Source organism: Rhinolophus hipposideros, assembly GCF_964194185.1.
Source record: "Rhinolophus hipposideros genome assembly, chromosome: 2".
NCBI lineage: Eukaryota > Metazoa > Chordata > Mammalia > Chiroptera > Rhinolophidae > Rhinolophus > Rhinolophus hipposideros.
Genome location: NC_138048.1, coordinates 52237148 through 52252691, shown reverse-complemented (window position 1 = coordinate 52252691; position 15544 = coordinate 52237148). Strand labels below are relative to the sequence as shown.

Below are 15544 nucleotides of genomic sequence, written 5' to 3'. Positions count from 1 at the left end.
ATCACAGGGACTCCCATCTCTACTCTTTAAACCCAACAAATTTAATCTCCACTTTGTAAATTGTGGGGGGAAATTTCTTTACCTGGAGCACAAACACTCCACAGTCACTGTCATTTTTCTGTTGTGGAATACACTAAGGGGAAAAACAAAATGATCGTTAAAATAAGACTAAGCACTTCTCAAGAAAATTTGTTTTTATGGAAAAATGATCAAGAGACAGGAAACTTGTCTCTATCCAGGACAGCTGGTATATACCTCTAGTATTTAAAGTGTTTGATTTTATGGAGGCATATGGCCACATGAAAAGATCTATCAATCAACCACAATTTATATTAATAGAACATTTTACCTAAATATGAGAAATGGGAAATCAAATAAAACACTATTTTAAAACTTTCATTTGGATGATTAGTTTTTCTGTGAATTCACTGACACTGGAATTGTGGATCAGAGAACAAACGCCTGGACTCTGAATACTTACTACCAATGCTGCTTAGCAGTGTTCCCGGTTCATTTCATAGTATACAACTCTGTCCTATTCTTTGAAAGAAGTTGTAAATAGTATTTTTTCAAAAGAAATAGTTACTGTATTCTGCCTAAAGTGGGAATATGAAAGATCTTCACTAAATTTAGGAGAATACTTGGATATTCCAGTTGGGTACATTCAGAAAATTCACAAGTTCAAATATACTAGGTTATTTAAAACATAAAACTTAAGTTTAAAATTTAGCATTTGGTTTAGTTCAAGGATGAACCAATAAATCTCATCTCTTTGGGTTTGGGTTAAAGGTTTGTTTCAAGACCCTGCCTCTTTAACACTGTCAATGATCCAGACAGACCTGAGTTCAAGGGCCCGACTATACCAATAGCTTTGATGGCCTCTGGGGAAGGTCACACCTAGGCTTCAGTTTTCTCATCTATAGAATAAAGATGATGCTTATCCCTAAATGGCCTACCAACCTCATAGGCTATAAGGATCAAATGAGATCATGAAGCAAAAACACTTTGAAAACAAAAAAGCTGTGACCATAAAATGTAAGACACAGATACCTGTAACAGGACTGAGAGGCTATGTTTGGCCCTCTGCCCCCCACACAGCTTTAAATGTCTATGGACCAAACATAGTGCTGCTTCCAGACTGTTCAGACTGCAGCACTCAGGCCACTGGAAAGTAGCCTAGTGCACTTGCTCCCTAAGTAGATCCAAATAGCCACCACGTCAGTATTTCTCTGGGTCTATGTGGGTCATCTGGAAATAACAGCCATGAGACAAGAGGCAGGGGCCACCAAAAGTTTTACATATATGTATAAATTTTTTTTCAATGTTAATTAACATTAATGTTAATGAACGATATCATTAACAGCTGCCCCAGAGATGAAATAACTGAATTTATTTGTTCCCAGCAAGCACTGGGAAACTGAGAAGCCAGACGATGAATACTCAGATTTATCCTCCCTGCAGCATCCAAGCTCTCTCTCTGTTGGTATCTTCGTCACCAGTCTAGAAATGCTTTTAAAGACGCCCACCCCTTAGATAATTCCAGCCCCAACATATCTGGGTTTTCATTTTTATCACATACGTACCTTTGTAACAGCAGTCTGCCAACCCTGAAGAAATTCAGGTCTATTTTTTTCTCTGGCTTCAGTCAGCAAATACTTTCTTATATTCTGGTTAAAAAGAAACCACAACACAGATGCTGTGTTCCATCAGTTGGTGAAAAATAGAACCTGCCCACAGCAGACAGAAGCAAAAGAGGAGGCTGTGGCCCCACCATTGTTCTGTCTTTTGCATGATGGAGTTTAAAGCTGGAACTTTATTTCAAACCTCTGGCTTCATAATGTTAACAGGGCCCCAGACCCTCTGTACTCAAGGACTCACTTAAGACTGTGGATCTGATACATGTTTTAATAAAAACTTAGATGGTCAGCCTTTTTCAGCAGTAAGGCATCCTGCTCAATTTGAAAATTAAAAATTACTGCCAATGCTCAGCAAAGGAAGGGAACCCAAGGCAGAAATCATTAATAATAAATGAAAAACAGTCCACCCTTAGATATAGCCCATATTTTTGAGAGCTGCAGGTTAAGGTATCATTCAGTTTCTAGAGTTATACTTAAACCAATTGCGGATATTAAATAAAGTCCACTGCTGAAATCTCTACCAAGATGAATCCTACTGGAGTGTCAAAGTTTCCCTTATGCCCTCAACCTCTCTGTGCATGTCTTTCTGCACAACTCTTCTAAGGGTGAAGTCAGAGGTTACATGAATGTAATTAACCCCACTGAAAATGGAGTAGATGTATGCATGTGTATATACACAAATGTGTGTATGTATAGACATACATATATATACACATACGCATATATGTATTTTATTTCTATAAATATGTTATATTGCAGCATTTTGCAACTTGCTTTTTAAAACTCAGTATGTCTTGGAGATCGTTCCATGTTAGAACAATGGAGATCCACTATATTCTTTTTAACTGCAATGGTCAGTTTAATAGTATGACTATACTATAGTGTATGTATTTTGATAATCTGTTGGTAGAACTTAATTTAGGTTGTTCTGATTTTTCACTATAATCAACAATGCTGCAATGAACATACTGGTGCATGCCCATCTTTGTATGTATACAGCCTTGTATGTATATCTTTTTATGGAGTAGACACAAAGAAATAGAACTGACGTGCAATAAGATAGGCATCTTTTATATTTAGAAGGCACTTAGAACTGATGAGAATTGCAAATGTCCAAGTGGCTATATCAATTAATATCTTCCACCAGAAAAATATGAGACTGCCTGTTACCTTACACCCACGTAAACACCTGAATAACATCAAACTTTTCCTAATACAATAGGCAAAAAATGGGGCGGTATTTGAATTTTCATTATTTCTGGAAAGGCTGAGCATCTCTCCATATGCTTAATGATCATTTTTCCTAAAATTATTTATTTTATCCTTTGTCCACTTCTATTAGATCCTTCTTTTTTTTATTCATTTGTAGGAGTTCTTTACAGTGACTATCTATGTCACAAACATTTTCTCCAAGTCTATCCCTTGTCTTTTAACTTTATGGCATACAGAGGTTTTACATTATGATGTGGTCAAATTTATCAATCTGTTCCTTTATGTCTTTTGCTTTTTTGGTTCTGTGTGAGAATGCCTTCCCTACACTAAGAACATAATACCTTATATATTTTATTCTAACTTTTGCAGTTTTGTGTTTTATATTTAAGTCATTATTCTATCTGGAATTTGTTTTTATACATAATGTGAAGTAAGGATCCATATCTTACTTTTCCAAATAGACAGCTAATTTTCCCAATGGCATATACTGAATAGCCTGTCTTTTTCCAATTTTATCATATACTAAGTTCCTACATCTACATGAGTTGTTTCTAGCTCCTCTATGCTGTACCACCAATATCCTAAGTAAATATAAACATAGTTTTAATTATTAAAACTTTGTGATATGGTTCGACATCTGGTAGACCAAGTATTCCTTCTTCATTATTCTACTTCGTAACTGTTTTAGCTGTTCATGCACATGAATTCTACAAAACAAATTCTGGATGAGCTTATCAGATTTCATTCAAAATTCTGTTGGGAAATTGATTAGGACAGAAATTGGTATATATTAGTTTGAGAAGACTTTATCTCTTCCCAATACTCTCTTTGAGTATTGGGAAGTATACTCAGAGTATACTCAGTATACTCAGTATACTCAGAGTATCCCAAGACTCTTCTCTGAGTCTGCCTATCTTTCTGTGTAGTTAGATTGCCTTTAAATACTTTAGAGTTTTCATCTTAAAATACTTCCACATTTTTTTTTGCTAGGGTATGTTCCTGGGTAATTTACATCTTTGTTGCATTTATAAATGGAATTTTTCTGTTTTCAGTAGGTTTTCTAACTGGTTCCTGCTAGTGCAGGAAAACTAAGAAAACTACTGAATTTTCTTGCTTTGTGTCCCACCATTGTTGAACGCTCATATTTTGCCAGCTGGTTGTCTTGGTTATAATTCGTTCTACAGAAGTTATTTCTGAAGATAAAGCAAATTTCAGTTCTACTAGAAACCATGGAAAATGATTTCTATCCACATTCAAAATGAAAGAAAAGGCAAAATCCTAATAATCTTAGAGAGGGATCCAGATCACAGACAGCTCCCTCTCCCCACCTGGAGATTCCTCTTGTAGTCCTTTTCTCTGCCAACATTTCAGAGGGGTTTTATAACAAACTGATCCTCTGTGGTATTAACTTCTGCTGTTCTAGCTCGAAGAGCTAAGATACTATTTGATCAATCACAAGATAAATGAAAAAATAGGTAGTATGTTAACTTACCTCTACACAAAACTTAAAATGAATGCCTTGGGAATCATAAAATGAAATAATTCGATTAGAGAGTGTCACAGTAATGAGAGACCAGTGGACTTCCAGGTGAATAGGAATCAACAGAAGACTCTTTTTAAACAAATCCACCTGATCAAGAAAAGAAAAACAAATGCAGCCATCACCACCGGCTATCCAAATCAACAACAAACAGCAGTTTCTATTTCCTGACCTTTGACTTGCCCAAGAAAGTATAAAACTAGGAAGTAGTGAAGCCAGAATTTGAACCAGGGTCTTAGTCTAAAGGTCATGCTTATAACTAATAAGGTTATACAACCTTATTATACAACAAGAAAACTGAAGTTATACAACAAGTTATTATACAACAAGAAAACTGAAGACATAAAAAGCACTTTTTTTCATTTAAACTACTAAATCTGTCCTTATTAACTGCCTAATGTGACTTGGCCCCTTATTTTTATGCTAATTTTCTTGTGTACATATCTGACCTAGACTCAATTCTTATTTAGGAAGGAAACATGGTATAGAAAACAGCATAGGCTATACGGCTTCTATCGTTCTGCAGACACAGAATAGTAATTAAGATCAAGGGCTCTGAAGTAATTCAGATTAAGTTCAAATTGTGACTCTTCTACTTGTTGGCCGGATGACTTTAGCAATTTTCATAGCTTCTTTGTGCTTCGATTTCCCCAATATAAAATACAAGTAACAAGACACACCTTATGAAGTTGTTGAGAGTGATAATAAATGTAAAATGCATAAAACTGTGCTTGGCACATTGTATGTAGCCAATAAATCTTAGTTTTTATCATTAATACAACCTCGGGTCTCCCAGATGTCAAATTTGAGAAAATATCCCTGATAATTCTTTACACATCCTTTATATCCTAATTCGTCCTTTATAACCTGATTCATTCTTTACAATCTAGAAATATTTGCTATTCCATTAAAAATCCCAAGTGTGGGTGATAAATGTACTCAATAAACATTTGTAAAAGAGTGAATTAATTTCTATTCAGGTATTTTTAAAGAATATTTTTAGTGATTCCTAGGGTTAAAACAATCACAAAGCTATTTTAAATGTTCTCAAGCTTTCCTTGCTTTCTGATATTGAGATAATGTCCTTCTCTAGATAAATCTTCTACTAGTCTACATGACCTTGGAGCAAAGCACTTTAGCACTTCTGCTTTTCAGTTTCTGTATCCATAAACCTCGGAGGAAATATCAGACATGATTGACAACTGGTCCTTTCCCGCTCAAAAATTTTGAGTATCTAAAACAAGGAATCATATTTAAAATACAGTATTAAATGAAATCAAGTTTATAGTTCTCTCAAAAAGAAACTTTATTTCCTAATTATAAAAAATTGTTTTAAATAAACATTAGAAAATACAGATAAAAAGATATACTTCGGTGTGTATCTTTCCAGATCTTTTTCTTCTTACATATATTAATTTTCACACACATATAAACACAACTTTATACATATAATTAAGAATAATGTGAGACCCATATATATGCTGCCTACAAGACACTCACTTCAGAACTAAAGACACAAATAGTAAAGGGATGGAAAAAGGTATTTCACGAAAATGGAAATGAAAAGTAAGTTGCAGTAGCTAACTAATATCAGACAAAATAGACTTTAAAACAAAGACTGCAAGAAGAGACAAAGAAGGGCATTATATAATGATAAAAGGATTGATCCAATATGAGGATATAAGACTTGTATGCATCTATGTACCCAACATAGAGCACTAAGTACATTAAAAAAATATTAACTTGACATAAAGGAAGAAACTGATAGTATTACAATAATACTAGGGACTTTAACAGCCCACTTACAATGATAGATTATCATCCAACAGAAAATAAACAAGGAAACATTGGTCTTAAATGACACATCATACCAGATGGAATTAATAAATATACACATGGGGATGTAGTGTATAACATAAGGAATATAGTCAATAATATGGTAATAACTATGTATGGTGTCAGATGGGTCCTAGATTTATTGGGGTGATCTATGGGAGGAGGGTTGGGGGCAGGGTGAAAAAGATGAAGGCATTAAGAAGTAAACAAATTGGTAGTTATAAAATATCATGAGGATATAAAGCATTTGGAATATAGTCAATAATATGGTAATAACTATGTATAGTGCCAGGTGAGAACCAGACTGGTCAGGGGAGTCACTCTTAAATTATATAAATGTCTAACCACTGTGCTGTATCCCTGAAATTAATATAAAATAATATTAAATATCAACTGTAATTTAAAAATTAAAAGAGGGGGGGAAGGTAAAGCATAATAAGAGCTTCAAATTTCCAAGTATAAAATAAGTCATGGGGATGTAATGTACAGCACAGGGAATACAGTCAATAATATTATGATAGCATAGTACGGTGTCAGATCGTTGCTGGATTTTTCAGGGTGATCATTTCATTAGGTACATAAATGTTGAATAACTATGGTGTATACCTGAAACTAATATAATATTGTATGTTAGCTATATTTTAGTAAAAACATTAATATATATATGAAACATTATATACATTTATATATACACATATACATATGAAACATTCCATCTAAAACCAGCAGAATACACATTCTTTTCAAATGCACATGGAACACTCTTCAGGATAGATCACATGTTAAGCCACAAAAAGTGTCAATAAATTTAAGAAGACTGAAATATCAAGCATCATTTCCAACCACAACACTATGAATCTAGAAATCAATTACAAGAAGAAAACTAGAAAAAAACACAAACACGTGGAGGCTATAAAAAATACTATTACAGAACCAATGGATGAAAAACGAAAATTAAAGAGGAAATAAAACAATATCTTGAAACAAATAAAAATGGAAACACAACATTCTAAAATCTATGGGACACAGCAAAAGCAGTTCCAAGAGGAAAGTTTATAGTGATACAGGCGTACTTCAAGAAACGAGAAAAATCTCAAACAATGTAATCTTACACCTAAAGGAACTTGAAAAAGAAGAGCAAACAAAGCCTGAAGTGAGTGGACGGAATAAAATAATAAAGATCAGAGCACAAAGAAATAAAATAGAGGAGACGTCATCAAAATGGCGGCGTGAAGTGAGCCTCTGGAAATCTCCCCTGGAATTTACAACAAACTGAAAAACTATAACTCCACAAAGGACTCCCTGCACCGCAGACAGGCAAGACGAAGAGGCCCACTACTGAATTCAACTAAAGGTGGGCGAATCACACGAGCCAGGGAGGAGGGAAGGGAGAAGTGTGGAGACGGAGCTGCACGTGCACAGGACGCAGACCTAGCTCAGTGCTCTGAGCTCGCTGCATCCCGAAAATACCGCAGCTGCGGGAGAGGGAGGAACTTGGACTGCTAGGGCTCCATTTACAGCCCACAGGGCTGAAGGGACAATATGTAACACAGCTGAACCCAACGCTCAGGGCAGACCTCGGAGCAAAGACTGAGGGAAGAAGGCTGAAAACGGTGGTTTAAGCCCTCACTGCCACAGAGAACGGAAGCCTTAGGCACTGAGACTAGCAACCCCCTCCCTAACCTCCCAGAGCTCGCCCCCACCCCACCTGCCCAGTGCTAGAAGCAGAAGAGTAGTAGTGTCACATCAAAAGAACAGAATATTTGCAGTTCTAAGAAATATGATCCGCAGACACAGACTCGCAGCCCAACTAGTTCCAGCAAAGGGAAGGGAGCTGTGGAAGCAGCACCGGCTGTGGTGGTGGTGGCCGCCATTGCTCTAGGCAACCTCTCACACCTCACCCTGCCCGTCCTCACCTATCTGGGTGGATCCCTGCAGGAGTAAACAGAACTGCTGAAACATACAGGCTCTGAATCTGGTGCACGAAGAGTTTTGGAACTTCAAAGCTCTCTGCATCTCCACAGGGACATGGTGCCCTATGACCCAGGCGAACTGCTAACAGAGGAGAAGCCCACCTTGCAGGGAATCCCCCCCATTGTGAGAGAAGCTGGAATAGTGCAGAGAAAACATAACACTACAATGTGAGAGAGAAAAAAAGGCTGCAGTCAGAGAGAAAATAAAACATTCTACAAACACGTAGTGGAAAACAAAAGAAAGACCTCTTCCTAACAACGTGTTGCAGAACCCACTCCTGTAGATGTCTAGGAAGAGAAATAATAAATCATTAATTGCCATGAATAACTTAGGCAACAAGACAGCTCATAAAGAAAGTGAAAAGTCTCCAGAAAATGAACTTAAAGATATGGAAATACGTGACTTAAATGACAGAGAATTCAAGATTGCGGTTCTGAAAAAACTCAACGAGATGCAAGAAAACACAGAAAGGCAGTTTAATGAACTCAGAAACACAATCAAAGAACAACAGGAGCATTTTACGAAAGAGATTGAAATTCTGAAAAAGAACCAAATAGAATTTCTGAAGATTAAGAACTCAATAGAAGAAATTAAGAATGAAACAGCCAGCTTAGGTAGTAGAGTTGACCAGATGGAGGAAAGAATCAGTGACATCGAAGATAGAAACCTGGAAATGACATGGATAAAAGAAGAAAGAGACTTGAGACTTAAAAGAAATGAAAGAACTCTACAAGAACTTTATGACTCCATCAGAAAGAGCAATACAAGAATAATGGGGATACCAGAAGGAGAGGAAAGAGAGAAGGGAACAGAAAGTATACTCAAACAAATAGTTGATGAGAAATTCCCAAACTTGTGCAAAGAACTGGATCCTCAAATCCAAGAAGCAAACAGAACACCTAATTACCTCAACCCCAACAGGCCTTCTCCAAGGCACATTGTATTGAAGATGCCAAAAATCAATGACAAAGAAAGAATCCTCAAGGCAGCCAGGGAAAAGAAGACAGTAACCTACAAAGGAAAGCCCATTAGATTATCATCAGATTTCTCAGCAGAAACTCTACAAGCCAGGAAGGAGTGGAACCAAATATCCAAACTATTGAAAGAGAGAAATTATGAGCCAAGAATAATATACCCAGCAAAGATATCCTTTAGATATGAAGGAGGAATAAAGACCTTTCCAGACATCCAGAAGCTGAGGGACTTTCCTAATACACGACCTGCACTACAAGAAATACTAAAGGAGACTATTCGACCACCATCAACAGGGACAACTTGTGGCAACCAAACATAAAAAGGGAGAGAGTAAAGGCCTGAACTGGAATATGGGAATGGAGACAGTAGGCATGCGGAAGAAAATGGAATACACTAAATATCAAACTTTCTTTTACATAAACTTAAGGGTAACCACTCAAAAAAAATCCAAAACTCAAATACATACTGTAATAAAAGAAGAAACAAAGGGAAACATCATAGAACACCACCACACAGAAATAATAGACAACAACAAAAAGGCAAAGAAACAATGGAGACACAGTCTTACCAGAAAACTAAAGATAGAATGATAGGAAACCCTCACATATCAATATTCACCCTAAATGTAAATGGACTGAACTCACCAATAAAAAGGCACAATGTAGCAGATTGGATCAAAAAACTGAACCCAACCATATGCTGTCTCCAAGAGACACATCTCAGCTACAAGGACAAGCACAGACTCAAAGTGAAAGGGTGGAAATTGACAAGCAAATGGCATCCAGAGAAAATCAGGTGTACCTATACTGGTATCAGATGAAACAGACTTCAGGGTGAAAAAGATAACAAGAGACAAAGATGGACATTTCATAATGGTAAAGTGGACTATACAACAAGAAGACATAACAGTCACCAATATGTATGTCCCCAATCAGGGAGCACCAAAATATACCAAGCAACCACTAATATAACTAAAGGGAGAAATTGACCAAAACACAATTATACTAGGGGACCTAAATACATCATTGACAGCTATGGATAGATCATCCAAACAGAAAATAAATAATGAAATCGCAGCCCTAAACGACACATTAGATGAAATGGGCATAACTGACATTTATAGAGCACTTCATCCTAAAACATAAGACTATACATTTTTTTCCAGTGTGCATAGAACATTCTCAAGGATAGACCGTATATTGGGACATAAAAGTAACCTCAGCAAATTTAAGAAGATTGAAATCATACCAAGCATATTCTCTGATCACAAGGCTTTGAAATTGGATATCAACTCCAAAAAGAAAGCAGGAAAAACCAAATACATGGAAATTAAACAACACACTTTTAAAGAATGACTGGGTCAAACAAGAAATTAGAGGAGAGATCAAACGATACATAGAAACAAATGAGAATGAAAATGCATCCTACCAAAATTTTTGGAATGCAGCGAAAGCAGTTTTAAGAGGGAAATTTATATCATTACAGACCTATCTCAAGAAACAAGAAAAATCCCAAATAAATAACCTCATGTTACACCTTAAAGAACGAGAAAAAGAAGAACAAATGAAACCCAAGGTCAGCAGAAGAAAGAAAATAATAAAAATCAGAGCAGAACTAAATGAAATAGAGAACAAATAGAAAAGATTAATGTGACAAAAAGCTTTTTTGAAAAGATTAACAAAACTGACAAACCCTTGGCTAGACTCACTAAGATAAAAAGAGAGAAGACACTAATTAACAAAATCAGAAATGAAAAAGGGGAGGTTATCACGGATGCCACAGAAACACAAAGGATCATCCAAGAATACTAGGAAGGACTATATGCCACCAAATTCAATAACCTAGAAGAAATGGACAAGTTCTTAGAAACATACAGCCTTCCTAGGCTGAACCATGAAGAACTGGGAAATCTAAACAGACCAATCACGAGTAACGAAATTGAATCAGTCATCCAAAACCTTCCCAAAAGCAAAAGTCCGGGACCAGATGGCTACACTAGTGAATTCTACGAAACCTTCAAAGAGGATCTAATACTAATCCCGCTCGAACTCTTCCAAAAAATAGAAGAAGAGACAGTACTCCCTAATTCATTTTATGAGGCCAACATTACCTGGATACCAAAACCTGGTAAGGACAACACACAAAAAGAGAACTACAGACAAACATCTCCGATGAATATAGATGCAAAAATCCTAAACAAAATTCTAGCAAATCGAATGCAACAATGCATTAAAAAGATTATCCATCACAACTAATTGGGGTTCCATCTAATTGGTATCCATCTAATTGGTATCCATCACGACTAATTGTGCCATGGGCACAAGGATGGTTCAACATCCACAAATCCATCAATGTGATACATCACATAAACAAAATAAAGGACAAAATTCATATGATTATATCAATTGATGCAGAAAAAGCATTTGACAAGATACAACATCCATTTATGATTATAATACTTAATAAAATAGGTGTACAAGGAAAATACCTTAACATAATAAAGGCCATATATGACAAACCCTCAGCTAATCTCATAATTAATGGTGAAAAACTGAAGCACTTTGCTCTACCTTCAGGAACACGACAGGGCTGTCCCCATCACCTCTGCTTTTCAACATAGTGTTGGAAGTCCTCGCCAGAGCACCAGGCAAGAGAAAGAAATAAAAGGCATCCAAACTGGGAATGAAGAAGTTAAATGGTCACTCTTTGCGGATGACATGATGCTATGTATAGAAAACCCTAAAGATTCCACCAAAAAGCTATTAGAAACAATCATTGAATACAGTAAAGTTGCCGGCTACAAAATCAACGTACAAAAGTCCATTGCATTCCTATATACTAACAATGAAATCTCAGACAAAGAAATAAAAAAAAACAATTCCTTTTGCAATTGCAACAAAAAGAACAAAATACCTAGGGATAAACTTAACCAAAGATGTGAAAGACCTATATGCTGAAAACTACAAGACATTTTTAAAAGAAACTGAAGACACAAAGAAATGAAAAGACATTCCATGCTCATGGATTGGAAGAATCAACATAGTTAAAATGGCCATATTACCCAAAGCAATACACAGATTTAGTGCAATCCCGATCAAAATCCCAATGGCATTTTTTAAAGAATAGAAGAAAAATCATCAGATTTGTTTGGAACCACAAAAGAGCCCGAATAGCCAAAGCAATCTTAAGAAAAAAGAATAATGCTGGAGTTATCACACTCCCTGACTTTAGCTTGTACTACAGGGCAACAATAATCCAAACAGCATGGTACTGGCAGAAAAACAGACACATAAACCAATGGAATAAAACTGAGAACTCAGAAATAAAACCACATAAATATGGACAGATAATTTTTGACAAAGAAGCAAAAAACATACAATGGAGAGAAGACAGCCTCTTCAATAAATGGTGCTGGGAGAATTGGAAAGCTACGTGCAAAAGAATGAAACTGGACTGCTATCTGTCACCATGTACCAAAATTAATTCAAAATGGATCAAAGACTTAAGCATAAGACCTGAAACAATAAACTGCATAGAAGAAAACATAGGTACTAAACTTATGGACCTTGGGTTCAAAGAGCGTTTTATGAATTTGACTCCAAAGGCAAGGGAAGTAAAAGCTAAAATAAATGAATGGGACTGTATCAAACTTAAAAGCTTCTGCACAGCAAAAGAAACCACTGACAAAATAAAGAGGCAACCAACTGAAGGGAGAAGATTTTTGCAAACAATACCTCCGATACGGGGCTAATTTCCAAAACATACAAGGAACTCATGAAACTTAACAACAAAAAAACAACCCAATTGAAAAATGGGCAGAGGACCTGAAGAGACACTTCTCCAAAGAGGACATACAAATGGCCAATAGACATATGAAAAAATGCTCAACATCACTAATCATCAGAGAAATGCAAATAAAAACCACAATGAGGTATCACCTCACCCCAGTCAGAATGGCTATCATCAAGAAGACAAATAGTAACAAGTGTTGGAGAGGCTGTGGAGAAAAAGGAACCCTTATACACTGTTGGTGGGATTGCAGATTGGTGCGGCCGTTATGGAAGGCAGTGTGGAGGTTCCCCAAAAAATTACGAATAGAATTACCCAGCAATTCCTCTCCTGGGTATCTACCCAAAAAAATCTGAAAACATTTATACATAAAAACACATGTGCTCCAAAGTTCATTGCAGCTTTGTTTACGGTGGTCAAGACATGGAAACAACCAAAATATCCTTTGGTAGATGAATGGATAAAGAAGTGGTATATATACACAATGGAATACTATTCGGCGGTAAGAAAAGATGAAATAGGACCATTTGTGACAAGATGGATGGATCTTGAAATTATAATGCTAAGCGAAATAAGTCAGAAATTAAAAAGCAGAGAACCACACGAATTCACTGATATGTGGCATATAAACCAAAAACAACAAAAGAACAAGACAAACAAATGAGAAACAAAAACTCACAGACACAGACAATAGTTTAGTGGTTACCAGAAGGTAAGGGGATGGGGGTGGGAGATGAGGGTAAGGGGGATCAAATATATGGTGATGGAAGGAGAACTGACTCTGGTGGTGAACACACAATAGGATTTATAGATTATGTATTACAGAATTGTACACCTGAAATCTATGTAATTTCACTAACAATTGTCACCCCAATAAACTTTAATTAAAAAAAAGAAAGAAAGAAAAGAGAGATGAAAATAGAGATGAAAAAAATAATGGAAAGTAAGAGCTGGTTCTTTTTAAAGTGATAAACCTTTAGCCAGATTCATCAAGAAAACAAGAGGGCCCAAATAAAAAAAATCAGAAATGAAAGAGAAGTGACAACGAACACCACAGAAATACAAAATATTATAAGAGAATAACTACTAACTATTATATGCCAACAAACGGGACAATCTAGAAGTGGATAAATTCCTGGAAACATACCGTGTTTCTCCGGATAAAATAAGACTCCGGATATAAGACGACTCTCTAAAATAAGACTTATCCGGACCATCAGTTCTAATGCGTCTTTTGGAGCAAAAATTAATATAAGACACAGTGTTATATAAGATACGGTCTTACATTATATTAAAATAAAACCCGGTGTCATGTTGTGTTGTGATATGATGTGATATGATGTGATGTGATGTTATAAAAACCCAGTCTTATATTAAAATAAGTTTTATATTAATTTTTATATTAATATATTAGTTTTATATTAATTTTTGCTCCAAAAAAAACATTAGAGCTGATTGTCCGGCTAGGTCTTATTTTCGGGGAAACATGGTAACTATGCTTTGCAGATATTGCATTGTTTTAACAAACTGAAGATTCGTAGCAACCCTGCATTGAGCACGTCTATAGGTGCCATTTTTCCAACTGGCTCACATGATGGTTAGCATTTTTTAGCAATAAAGTATTTTTTAATTCAGATATGTGCATTGTTTTTTAGACATAGTACTATTACACACTCAATAAACTACAGTATATTGTAAACATAACTTCTATATGCACTGGGATACCCAAAAAATCATGTAAATCACTTTATCATCATATTTGCTCTACTGCAGTGGTCTGGAACCAAACCTGCAATATCTTCAAGGTATGTCTGTTTTTTCTCATGCTATTTATAATCTTTCTGTACTCCACGTTACATATGATCACCTTTCCTCATCTACATAACTTTTCCTGGTTAAGTAGCATCATATTAAATGGATGTATATTTTAAATTTGACCAATCCCCTACTAATTAGTTGTCATCAATTTTTCTAATATAAACACCACCAGAGCCCATCCAGGGGTACAAGCCACATACCTGGAGGTCATCTCTCACACTTCCTTCTCCTTCATCCCACAACCAACCCATCAACTAAATCCTGTTAATTTTACTTCCTAGATCACATTCATATTTGTGTACATCTCCCATCTCTCCTGCTACCATTCTAATCCAAAATACCATCAGTCTGTAATGGCCTCCTATTCTACCCACATCAATTTTGCTCCCACACTCACATCTTCAGTGCTACTAAAGTAAAGACTAGAAATTAGATGATGTCACCTAAACCCCTTCAATAGATTTCTATACATTTAGGATAAAATTTAAAACCTAGACCTCAAGGCCCTAAATCTCTGGATCAGGTCCACTTCATGCCACTCTTCTTTGCTGTCTGTATTCCAGTTACACTAGCCTACCCCCATGCTTCTACCATCATAATATAATAATGGTATCAGTTACTGTGTGCTTACCATGTACTTAGTGGTTTACATGCATTATCTCATTTAATTCTCACAACACGGTAAATATTATCCATATTCCTATTTTACAGATGAGGAAACTGAAGCTTAGAAGCATTACGTAATTTGCCCAAGGTCTTACAA

At 35.9% G+C, this 15544-nt stretch overlaps 1 protein-coding gene across 9 annotated transcripts in view; it reads right to left on the bottom strand.

Annotated features, from left to right (window-relative positions):
• The window catches only part of SENP5 (SUMO specific peptidase 5), a 45813-nt gene that overhangs the window by 4511 nt on the left and 25758 nt on the right, over positions 1–15544 (bottom strand). For all 9 annotated transcript variants that reach the window (XM_081028375.1, XM_081028377.1, XM_081028374.1 and 6 more), the window contains 3 exons: positions 4342–4479; positions 1584–1667; positions 83–133 (listed from right to left, as the gene is read on the bottom strand). In XM_081028375.1, the coding sequence (XP_080884501.1) occupies positions 83–133; positions 1584–1667; positions 4342–4479 (273 nt within the window). The remainder of the gene's footprint in view (positions 1–82; positions 134–1583; positions 1668–4341; positions 4480–15544) is intronic.